This window comes from Cuculus canorus, chromosome 1 (genome assembly GCF_017976375.1).
Source record: "Cuculus canorus isolate bCucCan1 chromosome 1, bCucCan1.pri, whole genome shotgun sequence".
NCBI classification, from domain to species: Eukaryota; Metazoa; Chordata; class Aves; order Cuculiformes; family Cuculidae; genus Cuculus; species Cuculus canorus.
This window is the reverse complement of record NC_071401.1, coordinates 120,969,032-120,991,258: the sequence shown is the minus strand read 5'-3', so window position 1 is coordinate 120,991,258 and position 22,227 is coordinate 120,969,032. Positions and strand designations below refer to the sequence as shown.

General features: G+C 43.1%; 1 protein-coding gene across 4 annotated transcripts in view; it reads left to right on the top strand.

The window, feature by feature from the left end:
* Window positions 1-22,227, top strand: part of LSAMP (limbic system associated membrane protein) — a 1,021,094-nt gene that overhangs the window by 684,633 nt on the left and 314,234 nt on the right. For 2 of the 4 annotated variants that reach the window (XR_008451114.1, XM_009556979.2), the window contains exon 1: window positions 20,874-21,453. Coding sequence is in view for 3 of the 4 variants with exons in the window: in XM_009556979.2 (XP_009555274.1) it covers window positions 21,299-21,453 (155 nt within the window). In the remaining variant the exon portion in view is untranslated. Of the gene's footprint in view, window positions 1-20,873; window positions 21,454-22,227 lie in introns of those variants that run through there. The other 2 variants (XM_054073673.1, XM_009556980.2) reach the window with 2 other exon arrangements.

Sequence of the window (22,227 nt, the reverse complement as noted above, 5' to 3'; positions counted from 1 at the left end):
GGTTATTTCAATGCGGGAATCAGGTGAGCTTATTTGTTCTTGAGGCTGGTAATAAATTGGCCCCAGACAGTGTTGCCTGAACTGCATGAACAGAGAAAATTTTATGATTCGTAATTTAATTTATGTTTTCTCTTTCCTTCTATTTGTATTCTCTCAAAGTCTGAAAACACTTCTTCACCATCTGATCTGGATTTTTCCTGTTTGACGAATGCTGATTATTTAATTTTTTCTCCTTCCCTGAGTTTTTTTCTTTTTTGTATACGGTACAAAATGATTACTTAATTAAGTCAGTCTTTCTCTTGAAAGTAAAGCTTTTTTTAGTTATTTTAAGCTCCCTCCGCTGGAGGGTTCTGCAACAGCATTGAGAGAATGAAGCAACCTGGGATAAAAACAATTCGACTTGGTTTTATACTGTGCATTCCTATAAGAAATATGTGAAAGGGGGGCATATTGATCTGTTGTCAAAGGTAAGAATTTTCTATAAGGGGATCTTAAAGCATTCAACATACACTAAGGGCTTAACCCTTACCACACATATTTGGGAAGTGAGTGCTTTCAGAGCAAAATATAGGGATCCAGTTAAGAAGCAACCTTGGGGGATGGGTGGAGGAGGAGAGCTGCAGGATCATGGTGAGAACTGCAGATAAGAAGGTTCTTGCACCACTTAGAGTAGACAGCAAATGTCATAGGAGAAGATGATATTATCCAAACAGATAAAGCTAGGAAAGGAACCAAATGAAAGACTCACAGGATTGACTGAAGTAAGTTTACAGAGTGAAAACTCCACAATTATTCTTTCCATCACCTTTCATCATCAGTGTCACTACGTGTTCCTCTATCTCATGTCATCTGCTCAGAATGATTTTTCTAAATCCTATTGCAATCAAATCGCTCTCAGAAACCAGCTTCTTGGAGTATTGCCTATAGTAACATTACTGCACGCTAGCCTGACCCTCCTCGCTTGTGCAGGTTGCCTGGGGATCTCTCCCTTACCAGGAGGCCCTGCACACATGCTTACTTTGTAAAGGTGTGGATGACAGTGCAGAGAAAGCTGTTTGGCATGGTGGTTTTTCTTCATTTTTGCATACTGCTTTTTAATAGCTGTGTAATAAACCAGTATTGATGAAAGAGGTCATTTACCATCAACTTATTTGGTTTTCTGCAATGAGCTAATGTTTAATTAATGTGCAATAACTTTTACAACTAAATGTATCCCTTTAGATTTACTGTAGGGGACAGTTTGAACATCAACTTAAGTGGCCAATGACTGCAAATGTATTTATTAAGGTTTAAACATGTGTAAATGAGTTTGTGTCTATTTGCAGAGCTGTAAAACTACAGTAAATATATTCTTTGTCAATTGGTGGTTAATTAACATCCATTAGTTCTCCATTAAGAGCACAGTTTGGTGTCTGAATTTCCTTGCTTAGTACTAACTTTGAATTAGGTCTGTATTCTCTTTTTTTTTTTTTTTTTCTCTTTCTACACAACAGAGTTTTTAAAATCTGCTTTCTCTGTTGGGTTGGTGTGCTAAGAGCAGGAGGATGTGCCAGTCCTTGGAATTTACCTTGCAAGGCAGGAGATTCGCAAAGGGACAAGCGGAATTTTATTGCTTAGCCTTACAGCTCCTACATATGAACTTAGCATCTTTCTTCCTCACATAACTTTGCCTCCCAGACTTTTGTAGCCAGTGCAAGCTGTGGAGTTAGCTCAGGTATCTAATGCCTTCGTAAAACTTTGAGGGATTTAGGATGCATTGATGCAAAAGCTGCTAACGTGCATGGAAGATACATTCTGGGCAGATCACAGAGGTCTTGTTTTACTCCAAAGGAATTTTTTAAGGTTGATATTTCTGGGTGAAGGCTTTGAAGGGTAAGGGGCTTAAGTAGAGGGAGTATCCCCTCTCAGTTGGCCGCTATGTCAGCAAACAACCACAAGGTGACACTGTCCCAGTACATTATTTATGGTTTGACAGAGGAATGTAGATTATTACCTTTTGCATAAAAGATGGTTGTGTACATCAGGATATGTTCCTTGTTTCTTAACTGAAAAATAAACATCTGATCCTGGCATCATGCATTTCTTGACTCTAAAAAATAAGATTTTCAAATTACTTTTGATACTTGTAAACGCTGCCTTTTTACAGAACGTGCAGCCTTCAAGAGCCACAATTCTCTCCTACCTACATAGTTGTCCAAGAACTTTGTCCTACAAATGAGAAATGCATGACAAGTGTCCATTACTGTTGCAAGTTATCAGAGAAGTTTTTTCTTTCTTTTCTGTTCCTTCGCAACTATCACCATTTGAGGTGATAGAATATGTTGCGTATGGGTAAAGCAAGGGAAAGTCCTGTTTGTTTCGTCAGTTGTGCAAATATGCAAGTAGGGAAATGTATCCTGAGAGGCCTATTCTGAGCTAGAGTCTTACTCAGAAAACTCCATTTTCTTTATGTACTACATTTTTTTTAAAAAAAATACATATTTTTATATATATACATAAGATTTTGATTGTTTTCTGGATTTGTTTTTTGTTGATAGCACTAAATGAGGTTAAGCAGTGCTACAGGTGTAAATCAAGTATTAATACATACTGGTGTAGATTTGACATACGTGTTAATGTCTAATATGATAAGCATCCGAGAGTGAGGTACTGTAATGTATGTCAGGTTTTATGGTAAAGGACAGTATTTGAAGCATCTGGGGGAAAAAAAAAAAAAAAAAAAAAAAAAAGAGATCTTAAGATACACTAAAATGCAGTTAAAAGGCATGTTTGTAAGGGTGGACTGTGAGCCTGATTTTCCCCAGGGTGATGTTTGTTTACATCTGGCCATCTTGTTTTACCAGATCAAGCTTAAAGGGTGAACTGGCTTGTATGTGTGGTCATTAATAACAGGCATTGAACCTGATACTGATCACTCGCCTCATGCTCTGTGTCTGCAAACATCTATTTTGGTTTTAGTAACATTAGCTAATTTGATAGCAATGTTAACTGCTTCCCTTGGTTTCTCCCTCATGAACCTGCAGTCTCCTGGTAGTTTGTTGCTCTGAAATTATTAAAGGAAGAGACAGAGAAAACAACAAAAGTTTAATCAGCTCAGCCTTGTTTGATTGTCAACAAAGTTCCCCCTTTTGTATCCTAGTAGTTGGGACCATCAAGAGAAATTGCCCCGGTCTGTGTGTAGGGGGAGCGCGACTGAAGATTTGATTAACGCTGGTTCTGGAAATGCAGTAAAAGGACTTTCCTAGAAAAGCACCAGCTTGTTCAGACTCCCTCTGGTCCTTTGTGGTACCTGGCACGGTAGCAGAGGAGTCCTGTGCCACTGCCAGTATTAAAACTATGCAACCTACAGAGAAGTGTACCTATCAGTAAGCATCTGGAGATGTAACCCATTGCAAGCGTCTGTCAAGTTACATTAGCAGCTTTGGTTTGAGGTGAGACATCTGTAAGTAGCAATCATGACTTGTATGCTTCTTCTCCACGAATTCTAGACAAGCAGGTCCTGGAAACAACAAACCTGTAAGTTGTAAACAAGTGGATGTGATGACCATATTAGTCGCAGGCACAAACCCAAGGAAGAAGCAGCAGCAGCAGCAACTTGCTCCTTCAGCTCCCTGGACATAGTTTTGACCTGAAGGAACTCATCCCAAAAGAGTAGTAATCCAAAAACTCAAATCTACTGTAGGATGCTTTACTGACTTATAGTAGGAGGGCTGGACTGGCTTCTAAAGTATGAAAGTATCCATTGGAGCCGCTGGGTTTTATCTTTACTTCCTTGCTAAATTGTCCAGGCCTCCTTGCTGCAGTCAGCATTTCCCTTTCACAAGCTCAGTAGAGGCAGTAAGGAATAGTTTGATGATGTTTTTCTGCAGAGCAGTAGGACAGGCAGGCCCAGCCTTAGGGGAGGATGGAGACAGGCAGTGCCTAACTAATAGAGTTATCAAGTTCAATGGGGAAACCTGAACTACAGCTCCCAGGAGGCATTCCCTTCCCAGAGGCAGATGTGATGTATTGTTGAGAGACTCAAAATGAAATGGATTAAATTCAGAATGGCAAAACATTTTGATTCCATTGAATACACCAAAATTTCCTAATCAGCTTGGTGCTTTTTTTAAGCACTCTTCATTTTGGAAATTTTTAAAAAATCTTTCAACTCTTGACTCTAATTTAGGATAAAAACAGGTGATGAAGTTGTTGGAATTTTCCACCAGGAAAAAAACCCTCTGATTTGTTTTTTTTTTCCCGAGCTCAGCTTTAAAAATTGAGGTAGCTGAACTTGTTTCTGTGAAGTGCTTTGATATCCATGGATGAAAAGAACTATAGAAGTGCTAATTATTGTCATACTGGTTTTAATTATTCTGTCACACTGACGGAGCGACTGCCAGTTTTCAGCCAGCAATGTTTTTTTACAAGATGTTGTCTAGTCCACAGTTTTTGTAGAAACAGTCAGATACTTCTTTTTAATTGTTTTAAAAGAAATGAGGAAAAAAAAAAAGAAAATCTTCTCTGAGCTCAGCAGCTGCTACAGTTCTCTGATAGAAGTTCAAATCTTTCCACATTTGTATATGATGTTAGTATAGGACAGTAATAAAGAGAGGAGATGGAAAGCTCGATTTGCGACATATTAGGGAGAAAACAGTGGGAATTGCTAGCAAGGGTGAGATGCTCTGAAATTTGCAGTATACAATAATTTAAAATGGAAAATGTGGTTCAAAAAAATTTGGGAAAGGTGGGATTTTCGGCTTTTATTATTGCTGTTCTTGTTATTTATTATTATTTGCAGCACTTTTTATTCTTTCTCTACGAAGGTCTACATGAAGCGGTGTATTACAGGCAGCTCAAACAGACTCAGCTGAACTGTTTTAATTCAGACAGTTCACAGATAAACTTTGTTTACCCGGCAGTATCACTGTCTCTCATGAGAGCTGTAGTTTAAAGGCCTCAGTGCTCTCCTCTTTTCAGCCATTCTGCCTGCGTGTGCTACAGCCCCCTTAGGGCACCACTACCTCATCCAAAGGCAGTGCTGTGTTGGTGGAGTCCCATGGTGGCACTATCTGCGTGTGTTCATCCCTACAAATCTACCCTACAAAAATCTGTATGGTTTACCTAAGGTACTCCAGCAAAGACCTGGCAAGACACAGCCAGAGCAGTGTATATACTGGCTGAAGCTTAACACTTATCCTAAGGGGGAGGACACAGTCCCAGGCAAAGAATATGCACAAGCCTGTCCAGAGTGTTCTGTTCTGGAGGAAGTATTGGTGCCATGATTTCATGGAAGGAAAAGAACTGTCAGGACCAGAAGTGACAGACTGTTGGTGACCCGAGCTACGACCCAAATATGAACCAAGACATCTATGCAAATGAGATAAAGGTATTCCTATTGCACAGCAATCCCCCATAGGGCAAGTTTCAATGTAGAAAGGACATCATTGGACGTGAGTGGGTAACTCTGCTCCAGAGGTGCAGAGGAGACTTTTAAACAGATAATACAGAAATATTTTTCCTGTCCTGGAGAGAGCCTGGCTGTTCTCTGTTGTGAGCCAGCTATAGAGCAGAAGAAGCACACAGAGTGAATGTGTCACTGGGGCTTGAGAGCCTCTTCTAGATTCTGTAATGGTGATTTGGTGCCTGACAACAGTATGGTCTGGTGACATCCAGGTGATTGTCCTGCCTGAGCGAGGAAAAGGGCTGAAGTAATCATATAATTTCTTCTTTAGTGAATCACACAGAGAAACAGCAAAAGGGAAGTGAAGAATATATAGGGACCAGTCTGTACTCTGGAAAGGCAGTGGGTATATTTAAGATGTTGTTCAGCAGAGGTGAGAAATTTTCTTTTGGAATAAATGTTGAAAACTGTATTTTGAGTCATGTAAAAGTAGCTTGCAGATTTGGGGAAATCCTACCAAATGCTTTAATTCAGGAAATTAAATCAGACTGGATTCACAAGGGTACTGGGACAAGTAGCGTTTTCTTTCCTATCCTGTGGATGGAAGTCAGGAACCAAACAAGACAATTTCTGGATAAGTCTCAATTTCTCTCTGTGAATTAATGCACAGCAGTTGAAATTTTGCCAGCCTTCACTTTCTCGTGTCCAGAATCAGGTCCATGCCATAAACTTCTACTGTCCTAATCAAAGGCATGAGGAAACGTGATATTAGATGTGACACTACCAGAGGCCAAGTGCAGGTGTATCTCTCTGGCCTTGTAATCTGTTTGCCAGGAGTGTTTATTGGGGGAATGAAGAGATGGAAGCACACTACAGCTGCATCAGCAGTATGTCAACTTCAGATGGGTTTGCCAACATAGCTAAACCTTTAGGTCTTTCTCATGGGAGCTTTAAGGTGAAGCTGTCTTTGTATTAACAGCCTAATGAAAACAAAGTAGTATGACTTTAACATATGTTAGGCATAATAGCAAGAAGTAGCCTAATGTTTAACTGATTTTTAATACATCATGGAAGCATACTACCTTATTTCTGCTAAGCTGTTAATACACATTAGCTAGTTCAATGTTCTTCGTACTTTGTAAATCCCACTATGGACAGGGCAAGTAAAAGTAATTCTCTTAGAAGAACATCTGTACCAAGTTAAAATCCTAGCTGCAGTCCCTGATTGGTATTTTCCTTTTTTTTGATAAATGCAACTCTTGCTGTGGGCTTCATCTATTTCCTTTTGAGGAGGTCTGGTGAGGGAATAATAAGATTTTTTTACATTGTTTTTTCTTCATTGCTTACATTCTAAGTGTTGTTAAGAAATAATGAGAAAGCATTAATCATTTCTGTGTCTGGTCTAAAACAAAAGGAGAGAATCTACAAGTAATACTAAATGCTTTGGGTTGTTTGTTTTGAGTTTGGGGGTTTTTTTGTTGTTGTTGTTTTTTCTTTTTCTGAAATACTTCCTAGTCTTTAACTTTATTTGCTTTTATCTTAATTTTCTGAAGTTTTCTATTCTGACTTAATATTAAAGTGACTGAGGTGCTGTTGTTGCTAGATAAGTCACTAAGTCAGCTTTGCATCTTTCAGGGGGATGCTAGAATTTGGCAATCCCTTCCATGCTGGCAAAATGGCTGAGGAAGATGAGAGCTGTAACCTGCTAGGAAAAGTTGTCCTGAACTGTTGGATTCAGGGAATCAGATGAAGTTTAGCAACTTGCGCATTCTTTTTGGATTTGCCATTAGAGCTTCATTGGCTTAATAATCATATTCCAGTCATAAAATATTTCTTTCTGTCTACTCAATGCCATCCATCTTCCATACAGCTATACAAACACTTGGCAGCTTTATGGAAAGATATTACAGGAACAAGAGACAAGGGAACTCATCTTCACATTGTAAAAGTTCTTGGGTGCAGAGCTAAGAGTCATATATCCAATAGTGGTGATATCTTGAATCTTTCTATTAGGAGTTGGACACGTCTAGTAGAGTAAAAGTACATTTCAAGTTCCCCAGTCAAGGCATTGACTCTATTCTGGCCAAAGTGCTCAAACAGTGTGTTTTAAGATTGCCTCCTGGGAGTAAGAAGATCTTTAGAAAGCTTGAGAACCATACTGCAAGTTACAAGGAAGACTTGATCTCCAGATGAAAGAGGATTTCTATCCTTTCTGTCTGAGCTAATTTGTTTTGCTGTCTTGTTGCAAGCATTATTCCCTGACAAAAAGACCACAGAGCTTAAAACTTTCTTTTTCCTATTCAGTCATCCCAATAGGTTGGAATATCCCATACACCAGTCTCACCTTGCTTGCTCATACACATGCATGCACACACTGAGCATGATGCTGTCATATTCCCCTTTCCACAAAGCACTGTACCCTGCCCCTCCCTCAGCAGAGTATCTTTCCTTATGGATTTACAGCACCTGGTACATCACCCACAGCTCTGTTGTGCTGTGTAAGTGAAGTGGGGAGAGTTTACCCTGTGTGAAACCTAAATCCTTTGTGTAATTCTGTGTGCCAGTAAGAGCAAACAACCTTTTCAGTCCAAAGATTTAAGCTGTAACACATTCCCACTTCTCCGTGTATAAACAGACCTTATGCTTCGTGGAGTTTTCTCATTGCAAAGCTTTGAGGGACTGCAGTCACATTATATATTAAGTGTTGATTTCTTGCAGTTTTCTTTGGACATTTTTGAGAGTTCATGGTATTTCTCTGCTTCAGTACACAGTGCTTCATTTGCACAGTGGCATAGAAAGAGCTGTCCAGTACAGAGCCCTCATCAGTGCCCAGATCAGAAGAACATAAAAACAGCAGGGGCCATTTGGAGGCTTTCTGTTATCTATGTAAACATCTGCATGACTGCTAGCAGCAATCATTTACAGACATTATGTTTACCAAAATACTTAAATTTCTCTTCAACTTCAATTGTGTTTCCCTTGACTTTGTTTTTGTGATACCAGTGCAACTACGTTGGCGTGATGGTTTATTGTAGGCAGTCAAGAGTCTTGTATCAGCAGAGTGGGCAAATATTTATGCACAGGTGTTTCTGCTACTTGTTGAACCCTGAGAAACTTGGAAATTTGCTTACAGATATCAGTCTTCTAGCAGTAGCTGAAAATTCCAGTTGGTATGAGCAATGTATTCCCAGCATCATCAGAGGTATAATGTTAATAAGACATTGGCTTTTCATGAAGAACTCATCAAACACCAACAGTGGATAAATTTGTTTCAGAAGGTCTCAAGCAACAGTGGGGGTAATCTGCATGGGATACATTATTTGTGGTTAGGAGTTTGATCAGTTTGGCCTCTCGGTATCCAAATCTTATTGTTGATCGAATGATAGCAATACAATAGGGCATTCTGTAATTACAGCACATTCAGCCGGTGAAGATATTCCCCAGGTATATATTTATAGGTGTCCGTGTTTGCTAGACATGTGCAGACAGTTTGTCTAAAGTCAGAGGAAGAATCTTTTCACAAACTTGCAGTAGTGTATGTACTCCATTGCAGCCATTAGTATAGGGAAGGTAGGAAAAAGCATGGAATTCATCCAGACTTCCAGAGAGCCAAATCTCTTTGAACTCCACTATCCTCTTTCCTGTTAGCTAAAAATTCCTTTTCTCCTTACTGAGTGCTTAACAGATCTTCCTGTAAGGTCTTCTTCTTCCTCTTGGCACTGGAGGATTGGCCCAGGTAGTGACAGGACAGAGACAAGGCATGTTAGCTCTCTCTCTGGTATTACTATCTCTCATGTCGTTGCTTGGTATGTCTCAAGTGCACAGTCAGTACAGAAACAATTGCTGGGTTTGGGAACAGGAACCTAGAGCTAGCTGCACCCTACTTCTACTAGTAGCTGACTTGCTTTTGGCTCTTTCTGTCATGTAGTTCCCTGCAGACACACATGGGTAGAGAGATGCTGTAAGAATATGGGCCACCTGCTGGCATTGGCTCTTGCATTCTCCTCAGCAGAAATTGTTGAATAGGGACCTTAGTCTGAACATTGCTTTCACTTCATATTGTGATCTAATAATATCACACAAGAGACATGAAATGGCTTTGATCATAGGGAGTAAATGCCACCAAATATTCTTCTTCCTGCAGCCTTTTCCTTGCTATATTAAAAATTCATGGGCAATAGCAGCAGCTTCTTTTCAGTGCTTAACTACATCAGCAGATGGGTAGAGTGGGCATGAATTCCAGGATATGTTGATAGACAGAGCAGGGGTGTCCTGACAAAGCTGGGAGCAGGAGAAATTAGCACTTAATTTGCTTGTGCTGAGTCTATCTGAAACCAATCAGATTCACTGTTTGTTCCTCACTTTGATAAGCAATGAGCTTACTGGAAAATTGTTGTAATTCAGTTAAAAAATGTGAATTTCAAGGTATACCTTAATTTCCATGTTTGCTTTGTTCTTTGTGTTGCACTCATTCTCCAGCCAAGAGGAATTTATAGGGAATGAAAGCAAGAAGCAGACTCAAGAGGTGAAATCGTAGCCCTTGTGAAGTTGGTGGCAATGCTCTATGAAATACATCAGAGCTATGATTTTTCCAAGGAGCCTTTACCTCTAAGATTGCCTTTGACATCTCAAACACTGACAGACAACTCAAATGGGCAAATTCTTTGTTTTAGGCAGCTCCTTCCTCAGACCCTCATCAAATCAGTAGGTTGCAAAGGCTTACTTGGGCAGGTAGCTTTCTGCATTTGGCAGCAGTATTTTATCATCCCAAGCCTTTAAAAAGCTTTCCTGCCGGCTGCTTCATGCTGTACACTCACCAGCCGAAAAGCGGCTCTATAAAACCATTTTTACTATTCTTTCTTGTGACTATATGTGAAGGGGGTTGTCCTACCAAAAGCTCAGAAGCAGATGCTGAATTGATTCAAACTCCTCCGTTTCACAGATTCAGCCCTGGCCTCTGGATTCCCACTTATGCCTGGCAAACACAGGATGATTCCTTGCAGACAGAAAGAATAGTGTGAAAAGGTCTCATGGACAATAACTTTGACTAAAAAAGTAATCAGTAATCAGTGACAGATGCTTCCTGAGGATAGCTGAGGTAGCCTTACCCACGAGTCCTCTAAGTCAGGTATCTGGGGTTCATCTTTCAGTCCATTCCTATGGTAGAGGGCAAGTAATGAAGTGTGGAAATACCCTACTCAGAGTTTCATCTTATTATCAAAGGTTTTCTTTGGGCTTTTTTTGTTATCCTGCTCCTGGTCTGATCCAACTGTAGTGATTTTTTTCACATCCCCTGCCTTTGTTCAGCTAGCTGCCAGAGTGCTCTGACCAGCCTGCTCTTTGTCACTCCCTGATCTTTGCCTGCTGGAAGAAGCTAGCAGGCTTATTACATTATTCAAAAAATACTGGTGTGTTGTATAAATTAGAAAGTTAATGCAGTGTCGCTGGAGGCCAGGACTACACAAAAACTCCCAGGGCTTTCACAGGAAGCAATGTTTCCATTTCATTGGATTGTCAGCTCTTTGTTTCATAGAGCCCCACAAGGTCCTGGATCTAACAGGTTGCTGGAGCTGAGTAAATTGTCGGTAGTGGAGGTGCATTTGCTAGCACTTCAAGGCCAGAGCCTGACTCTGATAGGTCGAGTTCCCACAGAGATTCTACACCCCCAAGGAGAACACCTGACTATTCTCACTTTCCCCTGGAAGCTTTTATGAATGTCGCCCAGGCATCTGCTTTGGAGAGCTGTTTCAGGATGTGTGCCTCACTGATCCAGCCTAGGGTTAGCAGTGTTGTAAGGAGAGGCTCAGAGAAGAATTTCTATTTCTGGAGTTATTGTTTTGTCTGATAGATATTACTTCATCTGAGTAGTTTGCACTTATGTCCACACTCAGGTTTCTTTCACCTTGTCCCAAGTTCATTTAAATATGGGCTGGGATGAAACTGAACCAGGGTGATTCTGAGACAGGGTTCTGCTGCTGCTGCAAGCAATGAAGTCCACAGGCCATGCAACTACACAGCTGCTGCAACTGAGCACAGGACTGTGCTGGAGGCTTCTCAGTCCTGTCTGACAGAACAGGCTCCTGGAATCACCTGCAGCACAATCTCTCCTTTCCCTGAGGAGCTTCCTTATTCCTGCACCTCTTGGTGGGCACGTTCTCTGTACTTCCCCCTCAACTCCTACTTCTCTCTTCCCCATGTTTAGACTTCAGACAACTCCCAGCCCTATTTCTGTGCTATCTGGCCTCATCCCCAGGACAGTGCTATTAATCTAGTATCTGCCAAGCTGTCTTAGAGGCTCCTGAAAACACCATTTCACTCTCTGGCACTAGGTGGGCATTTGCGGCAAAGTGCTGGACTAGAAACAAAAGTGGTACAAAGTGCGACTCAAACAGATAAAACATAATTTTTCAAGGAGATGGTATCTAACAACAGATGATGATTTAATCTAAGCATACAAAAGCAAGATTCAATTCAGTGGCTGGATGATAACAGAAGTAATGTTCGTGCTTAAAACAACATGAAAAATTCTTAGCCTAGGGTGGTAATTAATCATTGAGCCACTGACATAGGGTAGATCTCTGCAGTTGGGGCTGCTCAAACCAAAGTTGAGGGCTTTTCTTTAACAAGGTGCTCCAGCTGAGCCATTGGTTGTGGGTGGCTTCCTGCCAGAAGTAGTGAGTGAGTTTCTGTGGCTTGCGGTAGGCAGCTGGACAGGACGATCTGAGAAGTCCCTCCTAGCTTTAAAATGCATGAATATGACTGGGCCTGACAGAAATGGGGCATGGGAAGAACATAAGAAAGAGACAAAAACTTAAAAATACAAGGGTGATAAGACTGGAGAAAGAAAGAAAGAAAGAAAGAAAGAAAGAAAGAAAGAAAGAAAGAAAGAAAGAAAGAAAGAAAGAAAGAAAGAAAGAAAGAAAGAAAGAAAGAAAGAAAGAAAGAAAGAAAGAAAGAAAGAAAGAAAGAAAGAAAGAAAGAAAGAAAGAAGAAAAGAAAAGAAGGATGTATGGGAAGGGGAAAAAGATAAGCCGAAATGTTAAAAAGTATGTGTTAAAAGAGTAGACAGGCACTAACTCGAAACTCTGATGCAGACACTTCCCTGACCTGTAGTCTGTAAGAACGGTACTAGCTAAGCCTGTGTCTGTGGGACAGTTCTCCTGGCTTGTCATCTTGAAAATCTGGACATGTTAAAGATGAGTTTTCCTTGTTTTCAGACCTGAGTGCAGTGAAATAATTGGAAGTGTTTTCAGAAGCTTGAATTCAGGCAGGTCATAGTTTCAAAGGCAGTCTTATCCAAATTTCTGCATACAAATTTCTCTCTCAGCTTGTTGTGCATGAGGCTTTCTGACAATGCCTGGTCTTCTGATAGCATAACAAATCTTGGGAATCTTTCTTGTCTTGCTGAAGGCCTCAGCTTAAGTTTCATAAAAGCTATGTGGGAGCTTCTGTAATGGACAAGAAAATGCACAGCACAACAGCCTGACACACTCTGTTCTTCACAATAAAATTAATTTGCTGGTGATGATGAATGTGTAGTATGTATCGCTTCAGCATGACTTTGGAGCTCTCTTCCAAATCCTCACTGTCAGAATGATTATTGTCATCCATTAGCATTGTGTTGAAAACTCCACATCGGAACAGGTCATTGAATATACAGCAGGGCTCAGCAGAACAGGTTTGACCACCTCTTTCTTGTATAGGATTCCTGTCTGCAGCAATCCTAACATCCCTTGCAACTGCCAAGCAGTCATTTTGGGGCCTGCTAATGAGCATGTTAGAAATAGATCACGCCTGACATTTTCTGTAGATTGTGACTTGCAGGGTCTTTCTGTATTGCAGTGTCAGATCACCTTGCAGTCTTCGTGGCTTCATCATTTGAATATGACTGGAACCTAAGGGTATGTTAGGATCTCCTCTATGTAGCTGGAAACTTTGACATGCCCTGAGAGACAGGACAATTTTAAACCGTTAAATTAGGCATCTGCTCTGAAGTGCCCTCAAGAGAAGATTATCTCTCTAAGGGCAGAGGGAATCTAGGGAGATTAGCTTTTTACGCCTTTGTGATTGCCTCATTAAGTGATTTACCCGAATTCACTGAGGAAATTGGGATTGGATATCTCCCAAGTCCTCCTAGAATATTCCAACCTCTGGGTCATCTCTCTGCTTGTGTGTTGGGAGGGACTGTTAACTACTAACTATAGCCTCCTTCTGTGAAGTCAATCCTAATTACTTGTTCTGAGTGCTGTAAGTATTCAAATTTTTGTGAATATTTTGGGGAAAAAGCATTTGGGGGATAGTAAGTCTAAGCAGATAGAGCAATTGCCTTCCTATGGGAAGTGTAATTTTAAAGACCTTTAGGGCTGAACCCTGGCTTTGCTTGACTCATCATTATCTGATATTGGTGAAGCAACAATTTCACTCCCAAACACAGAAAAAAAGAGATCTTGAGGCTGTCCTCAGTGGAGAGGTATGGACTGCTTGTCTCGATTTGTATGCCTAACTCCCATAGCCACATTTGGAAAATACAGGTCGACATAATACTTCGTCACCCAAGAGAAACGTCAGAACTGGGATCAGCTCTTTCCCTGCTTCTGATGCCATGAGATGGCCTTCCTTGGGAGAACAGGTCACGCAGTTTTCCACGGGGGCTGCTGACTCAGCTGGGAGATTGTAGGCAGCCTGGCTCCCAGCCATGCAGCAGCAGTCACTGTGGAGTGTGTCCTCCTGTGGTTTCAAAGTGATTTGACGCCCTCTGAAAAACAGCAGCTGTAGACCCCAGTTCTGTGGTGTGGTAAGGAAGTCTCTAATGATACGTGATCTTCCAGGGAAAAGGCAGCACCATGCTCTTGATACTATTGACTGCTTTTATGCCCATTGGATTTTTAAGGCTGGAAGGGCAACTTTTGTTTTAAATAAAAGGGAAGCACGCTCTATTTCTTGTTCCTCTCAAATGAAGAAGGGCCTGTTGCCGATTACTTTGTAGTTCTACAAGCACTTGCTGTTGGTAGCAACCAGTAAATATGGACACAAACCAACTACAGTGCTAATTCTTTAATCCCACTTGGTCATATCCTGCTTAAAAAAAAACAAAACAAAAACAAAAAACATCTTTAGGCTAATATTTTCCTCCAGCCCAAGCTTCAGATTTGGTCTTTAACTAAGGGTGAAACCTTCTGAGAAATCTGAACACCAAGTCCAGTCAAACAAGGCTTTCTTATTCAAAGGTGGTAACACAGGTTTTTACCCACATGGCACAGAAGTAGATGAACTTCAAAACTCAAGGCCTGTGTTTAGCTGGTGGAAATCAGCATACCTATTTTGACAGTGGTGGTGATATGTCAGCTTACAGCAGTAAGCTGGCCCTTGGCCTCTAAATTGTCCACACCAAGGTGGTCAATTGTGAAACTAGATAGATTGCATAGTAATGAGTTTACAAATTGGTGAAAATCAGCTATTGTTCTTGTACAGGACCAAGTTCTATTACAGCTCAGTGACCACACTTAGAAAGATGTTTTGTGCATGCCTGTTACCATCCACAGTTATGACCCAACTGAGTGCTCTCAATGCAGTAAACGCTTCTACCTAACAAGGTCCTTACTTCAGAGGAAGCTTAGTCTTATTTCATTACGCATCTCAATGGGAGTTTCTGGCCTAAGCTGGATCTGATCTGCAGCATCAAAAGCCAGTTTAATTTATCGACTTGCAAAATGTTCATAAACCCATGTCTGTCTTAAAATAAAGCCCATGCAGGAATGGTTTCTTCTAGTATTAGAGCCATCATACACATATATTTGTCTCAAACTGCAGATTTTTTCCCATAACATGTTCTCTGTAAGTGCCTTTGGGATATGAGTAAGTGTCATTGATGTTCCAGTCAGCACAGGATCAAGTTTGGTAGACAGCATGCTGTCATTAGCAGACTGTCTTCTTTTTTAGTTGTCTCATGGCAATTACTTCACTCCTCTTCCCAGCAGACTCTGGCCTGGTATCGATGGAGGCCACTTTATTAGGCAGGTGTAGCTGAAGGAATGGACAGAGTATGTCACATGGAAACTCTCTTTCACGGAGTTTGAGAGGAAGAGCATTTACCATTTAAAGCACATCTCCTACCTGTAGATGCCTCTGCTGCATTCAAAGGATTTTTCCACCTCTCTTCTAGACCTGTTTCTCCTCCTTGTCTTCTACTCCTATGGCTCCCTCTATCCCGGGAGCCAAAGGAGAGTGAAATGTAGCTGCTTAATAAATTGGTGTGGATTGCTGCTCTTACACAGCAGAGTAGAAATGTGTGCATGTAGGAGCTGCAGGCACAGGAAGGAAGAAGGGAAGGAGGGATCACCACTCCCCTGCCACAGTCCCTTAGTCTTCCTCTCCCCATGCCCCTCTTTTGCTCTTCCCTATTCCCCTCCATAACTCCATTGCCAATGCAGCAAAATTGTGTTTTCTCTGCATGGCTGAGAAGCTTTGAGCAGTCTCTGTTGCTGAGTACAGCAGTGTATCTTGACTAAACACGTTATAGCTCACAAAACATCATACGTTTTCACTCATCATTGCACGTACCTTGAATAAAGTCCCTAGATGCTTGGACTCTGCTGACAGAACAGTTACACAGTCTCTTTAAAATAATTGTGTTGGTCATGACAGGGTATTTGAGCAGTTCTCTTTTTGTATTTTTAAGAAGTGTTTTTTCCTGATTCCTGCGATATCTGGGAACAAGTCACCAGTTTTGGTGTGGTTGGCAGTGAATGAAAGTCAAGTGACAACAGTTGCCATTTTGTGGCTGTTTGTGGTGTGAGCTGATGAGCCTCACTTCAGCTCCTAGAGGGCAGCCATCCACATCATACAGACGGCTGTTGCAGTTGGCATTGCGTGAAGTTTCCATGGATTGCTCTTCGCGTTTAGCCACCTCAAATGCAAAAAAAACCCCATCCGTTTCTGTGGCCGGAGTCCATGCTTTCAGCATCTATTGGCTCTCCATGAAAAACAGATGGTACTTCAGGCTTTCACAATGTCATTCTATGTGTATCTGTAAAACTGAGCTGCCACGCAGGCAGGCAGAGGTGACCCTAAGTACCAGTCCCGGAGCATCTCACCACTGCATATCTCAGTGGAGGCTGCCTATCCAGGGTCAGCATAGAGGGTCTGTCCTTCGGGCAGCTTAGATTGTGATGTCTTCAGCACTCTTCCCTCAAAGCCAGGGAGAGTAAGGCTACTTGGGCTGTGTCTGCTCCTGCTGCTCTCTGCCTTCTAACTTCCACACAACCATGATGCACCTATAGCGTAGAAAAACACTTTCCTAAACCTGTCATCCAAGCATTTCTCTCATGGTTTTGGTGGTGCTGTACAGCCTGTGCTCATCAAAGGGTGTTGCTCTAGGCCATGTTGCCTTTGAACAGGATATAAGTGTTTTGTGCTGGAGGAGGGTGGATGAAGTGCTTAGGGGCATGGTTTAGGGAGTGTTAGGAATGGTTGGACTCTATGATCCGGTGGGTCCTTTCCAGCCTGGTGATTCTATGATTCTATGATACCTGTAGGGCTGGGCTTATGCTGCCCTATCCATTCCTGGACTGCATAGTGACAAAATTTGGTCAGTCAAGCTGGCCCTGCCTGTCCTGGACCTACCAGAGGTATTGGTAAATGGCATTAAAATATGGCAGTATGGATTTGTGATGTCCATGCTCTGATTGTTTACACAAATTTTTCCTCAAGTTTTCATAAGGTAGGAAAGTTAGAAAGCAGACCTGCTGTTTCATTATCTGCTTCCAGCACGGGGAGATGGGTCCAGAGAGCTATTTCTTCTGGGAATGCATACAAAAATAACATTATTTATTTTACTCATGAGGCACTCTCCTAGGATTTGTGTGATTCCTGCTTGTTTGGCCTTTTATACCTAGGCAACCCCTTCCTTTTCCTTCCGTATGCTTCTAAAAGCAAAGAAGACCTATCAGCTTTGTGTTTCATTTTTGGTTTATTGTTCCCAAGGTTTACGGGACCCTCGAGGGAATTTCTTCGTCGTCTCTCTGTTTATTATGATTATTATTATTATTAAATAGTTATGCTACAGTGGTTCTAATGAGGATTGTAAAAATGCGTAGGAAGATGAAGACTTCACCTGTTCTTCCAACTTCAGTAGAGAGGGGCCTCTGATTCTGGTGTGATGTGCCCCACTCTGTAGGGAGGCATGACCACATGCAGTCCCACCTCGAGTCAGGATGTTACCAGAGCCTGGGAACAAGATTCCTTCCTTTTCTCTCCCTGAAACCCCTTCTGTCGTTCTCTGTATAAAAAATATTGGTGCCACTTTCAATGAACTATATTTAACTAAGCATTAAATTTAGATTTAACTGGATAGTTATTGCCTCCTAAGTAAATACTCTGAGATAAGGAAATATTTAGTGAGCTCTAGCAGTTGGGTGGCAGATGCTTCTTGCATTGCATAATAGTTAATCTTTGACAAATATGTTTTCCTTACTCCACTGACATTTAATTAACGTACAATAGCTCCTATTAAATGTAGATGAAAAATATATGGGAGACCTTTGTAAAAAGTATCTATGAAATTCTCTAACTTGCAAGAGGGGTGCTTTTCTGTCACTGGTAACTTCATATGGGACTGAGTCTTTTAGCTGTACTCAAACTCTGTCCCAAGAGGGCAGAGGTTTCCTCTGGGTGATGCCTGTCACCTGGGACGCCAGCAGCCTGTTGTCATCTCTGTCTCTTATGCTGTCCATTGCCTGTGGCTGCTAGACTGTTAGCAGAATGATCTTCTTCAGAGCAATACCCTTGTCCGGTTAAATATCTCTCTGCAGTAGCTTGGGAACATCCAGTGTGTGGATTAACACCCTAACTCCTTCTCCTTGCTCCCCTTCTCTGATGCCATCTGTGTCAAGTCTACTGCAGGGGAAATGTCTGAATTGGCTCACTTCTTGGCTTGAATACAAAGCAGTCATCTCTTTTGCCGCTGCATGCATGGCACTGGAGCAATGGTGTCATGACCTCAGCCCTTAATTTGTGGGCTCTTAACACATGCAGGGATTGTTTAAGTATTCATATATAGCATGGTCTTTCCATACCAAGGCTGTAGAGGCCACTTTCTAGGGGTTCAGAAAGCAACTGAACGCATTCCTGGAGGAACAAAATCAATCAAGGGCCGTTAACTACAAAGACACTGTCACTGGCTCAGGACATGCCTTAGCCCAGAAATCATGAGAAATTAGAGAAGTGCTCTGGGGCAGTACCATTGCCCACTTGCCTCATGCTTGTGCTCTGCCGTAGGCACTGGCTTTAGGCTGTGCTCAGAGACAGGATGCAGGTTAGACAGACCTTTGATCTGATCCCATGTGGCCATTTGTAAGGCACAGAGCCATTCCTTATGTCTCTTCAGTTTGGGTCCACTATATCCCTTGAAGGCTCTGGGAGAAAAGGTGAAGCAGGGAGTGTACAAAGCCCTGTTTTTCCCCTTCCCACATACGCATGCAGCAACTCTGTGAAGCGCAGGACAGTGACTCACAGCAGAGCTCCCCTCAGCTTTTCTTGCACCCACTTTCTCTGCACCCCTACCAAGCCACCTCTTCCCTCTTTGCTCCCCCCTCCCAGCCCCACCACGCTTCGTTCCCAGGAGGGTTCCACTAGCAAAGCATCCCTGGGAGCATCTCTCCTCATCCCTCCTGCAAGCGGAGGAGAGCAGAGCTCTGCGGGGATGGCAGGCAGGCATCGGCAGCAAAACATACGGCTTCTCCAGTTCCCTTAATTTAATCTCCCTTCCCTTTGGAAGGTGCCGATGCCGGTATGCAATCGGTGGGAGCGTTCCCGGTGGTTTCTGCCGGGCTCGGGGCTCAGCTGCGGGGAGGACAGGCCGGGTATTCACGCTGAGGGCGGCTCAATACCGGCATTGTCTCCGGTTCATCCCTCAAAGGCTGGGAAAGGAGGTGGGGGGCGGGAAGGCTGAGTGGAGAGAGGTCGGAGGGAGGCGGAGGCAGGGATGTGCAACTGTTTATGTGGCGAGAGGAAAGTCTGAGGAGCGGGGAGGGGGGGGAGAAAGCACGGCTTGAGGCTGCAGAGGTAGTTGCCAAGGATGCTGCTCTGTAAATCAGCTGGCTTGTGGCTTCAGGCCGCAAAGCCAAGTTGTTTGCACTTTCGGCCACAGCTTCTTTGCCCTCCCCCCACCCTCTTCCTCAGTATTTTCTCTTGTCAGTATTGGCCGTATCTTTCTCCATCCTCTCTGCCCCGCTCCTGGTGCCTCCCTCCTGCTCTGCCTCTCCCGGCTGCTCCTGCCTTTTCCTCCCTGCTTCCAGATCTGCCTCTGCTTCCAGTTCCCCCTCACACTCCCCTTCTCCCTCTTTCCCCATTCTCCCTTCTCCATCCCCCTCTTCCTCTTCCATCCCATTCTCCCTCTTCCATCCCTCTCTTCCTCTTTTCCCATCTTCCTTTCTCCATCCCCCTCTTCCTCTTCCACCCCATTCTCCCTTCTCCATCCCATTCTCCTTCTTTCCCCCATCCTTTCTCCATCCCCTTCTCCCTCTTCCATCCCATTCTCCCACTTTTCCTCATCCTTCTTTCTCCATCCCCCTCTTCTTCTCCCATCCCCTTCTCCCTCTTTCCTCATCCCCCTTTCTCCATTCCCCTCTTCCATCCCCCTGTTCTTCTTCCATCCCTTTCTCCCTCTTTCCCCATCCTCCTTTCTCCATTCCCTGCTTCCTCTTCCACCCCATTCTCCTTTTCTTCCATCCTCCTTTCTCCATTTGCCTCTCCCTCTTCCATCCCATTCTCCATCTTCAATCCCTTTCTCCCTCTTTCCCCTGTGCTCCTTTCTCCATCTCCCTCTTCCATCCTCTTCTCCCTTTTCCCCATCCCCCTGTTCTTATTTCATCCCTTTCTCCCCCTTTACCTCATCCTCCTTTCTCCATCCCCCTCTCCCTCTTCAATCCCTTTCTCCCTTTTTCCCCCATGCTCCTTTCTCCATCTCCCTCTTCCATCCCCTTCTCCCTGTTTTACCCATCCCCCTTTTCCATCCCCTTCTCCCTCTTTTCCCCCATCCCCCTTCTTATATCCCCCTCTTCCATCCTATTCTCCCTCTTCCATCCTATTCTCCCTCTTCCATCCCATTCTCCCTCTTCTATCCTCTTCTCCCTCTTCTCCCCCATACCCCTTCCTACATCCCCCTCTTCCTCTCCCATCCCCTTCCCTCTCTGCCTCCCAGCCTCCCTTCTCCCTCGGGGCTCCCCTCCAGGCTCCCGCAGCCCCGCCGGGTGGCCGGAGCGGCTCCCGCACAGCCCGGGGGCTGCGGGCGGGCAGCGCCCCCGGGAGAGGGACGGGAACGGCATCGGAGCGGCGCTCGGCTCCCGCGCTCCCCGCCGCTGTGCCGAGCTGCCGTCTCACGAGTGAGGCTCCCTCCCTCCTCCTCCCCTCCTCTCTCTCTCCCTCCCTCTCTCGCTCCGCCTGGGAAAGTGGGTTAGGAAGGGAGCTCGGGGCTGGGAGGCTGCACAGCCGCGCACTGGAGCAGGACCATCACTCTCGCAGCCACAGGACTCGTGTTGTTCCTTTTCCTTTTTTTTTCCCCCACCACCTCTCTCCATCACTCCATCACTCCAAACGGGTCGATTTAATTTTTGGGTTTTTTAAAATTATTTTATTACCTTACTTTTTTCCTCTCTTTTTTTTTTTTTCTTTTTTAATTGAAGCTCGTGCTAAGATTTATTTTTTTTTTTTTTTTTGGAAAGAGTTTAAAAAAAAGACAAGGGGGAAAAAGAAGCCAGCAAGAGAAAGTGGCAGCTAAGAAGGACTGTGAAAAATCAATCGATCAAAGCAGAGTTGTACATTATTATTATTGTTTCTTCTTTCTACATCTACCTATCCATATAACGCACGCAGAGAGAGAGAGACAAGTACAGGCAGTGAAACTCGACGAGACCAGCCATGGTAGCAAGGGCTCAGCCTGATCGGAAACAATTACCGCTGGTCCTACTGAGATTGCTTTGCCTTCTCCCTACAGGGCTGCCAGTCCGCAGCGTGGATTTTACCCGAGGTACCGATAACATCACCGTGAGGCAGGGGGACACAGCCATCCTCAGGTAGGGCGTTTTGCCAACTTTTCCTTTTCTATATGTGTATCTATATTTCTACGTATGCAGCCTATGCATGTGATGTGATATAGATTTGTGTGTGTATGCCTCTGAGAGCGTGTGTTATTTTACCTCTCGAACTGCAGTAGCAGCAGCTGCTATGAACAAGCTCGGTGTCTGTGTTTGTGCTTTAATATAAAAAAAAAAATAAATCACAGAGCTTTTTGAAAACCTCTTGCTATCACTTTCCTCTGTGTAGTGGTCTGGATCAAAAGCATTTCAGTGGGCAAAGATCTGTTTGTGTTAGCCAGCTCTTGTGAACGTACATTTTCCACCAGCCCTGCAGTATCAATAGAGAAATCGAAAAGGGATCCAGCTGTGCTTGCCAGATGTTCCATTGATTTTCCTATACTTCTTTTTGTACCTATGCAAAAACTTTATTGCTGGTACTGTCTGAACTCTCTGGCAAGTTTGGGGTTTTTTGTTTTGGTTTTCTGTTTTGTTTTGGTTTTTTTTTTTTAAGAAACTGTAGTTTTTAATTTTATTTATTTATTTTTCTGCCCTGAAGGGAGGGGAGAGGGATACAATAATTGAAAAGGCTGGTGAAAAACATGGTGTAAGAGCTCCGACATTTATGATGCTTGTATCTCGTTCACTGTAATGGTTTCTTTGCAGGGCTAAGTAAATGGGTATGTGCTCAGCTTGTGTGTCTGAGTGGTTGTGATGAAGGTGTCTTTGCACATGAAGCCTTGTTCACTGGCAGTATTGAGTGTTGTGGTTTTG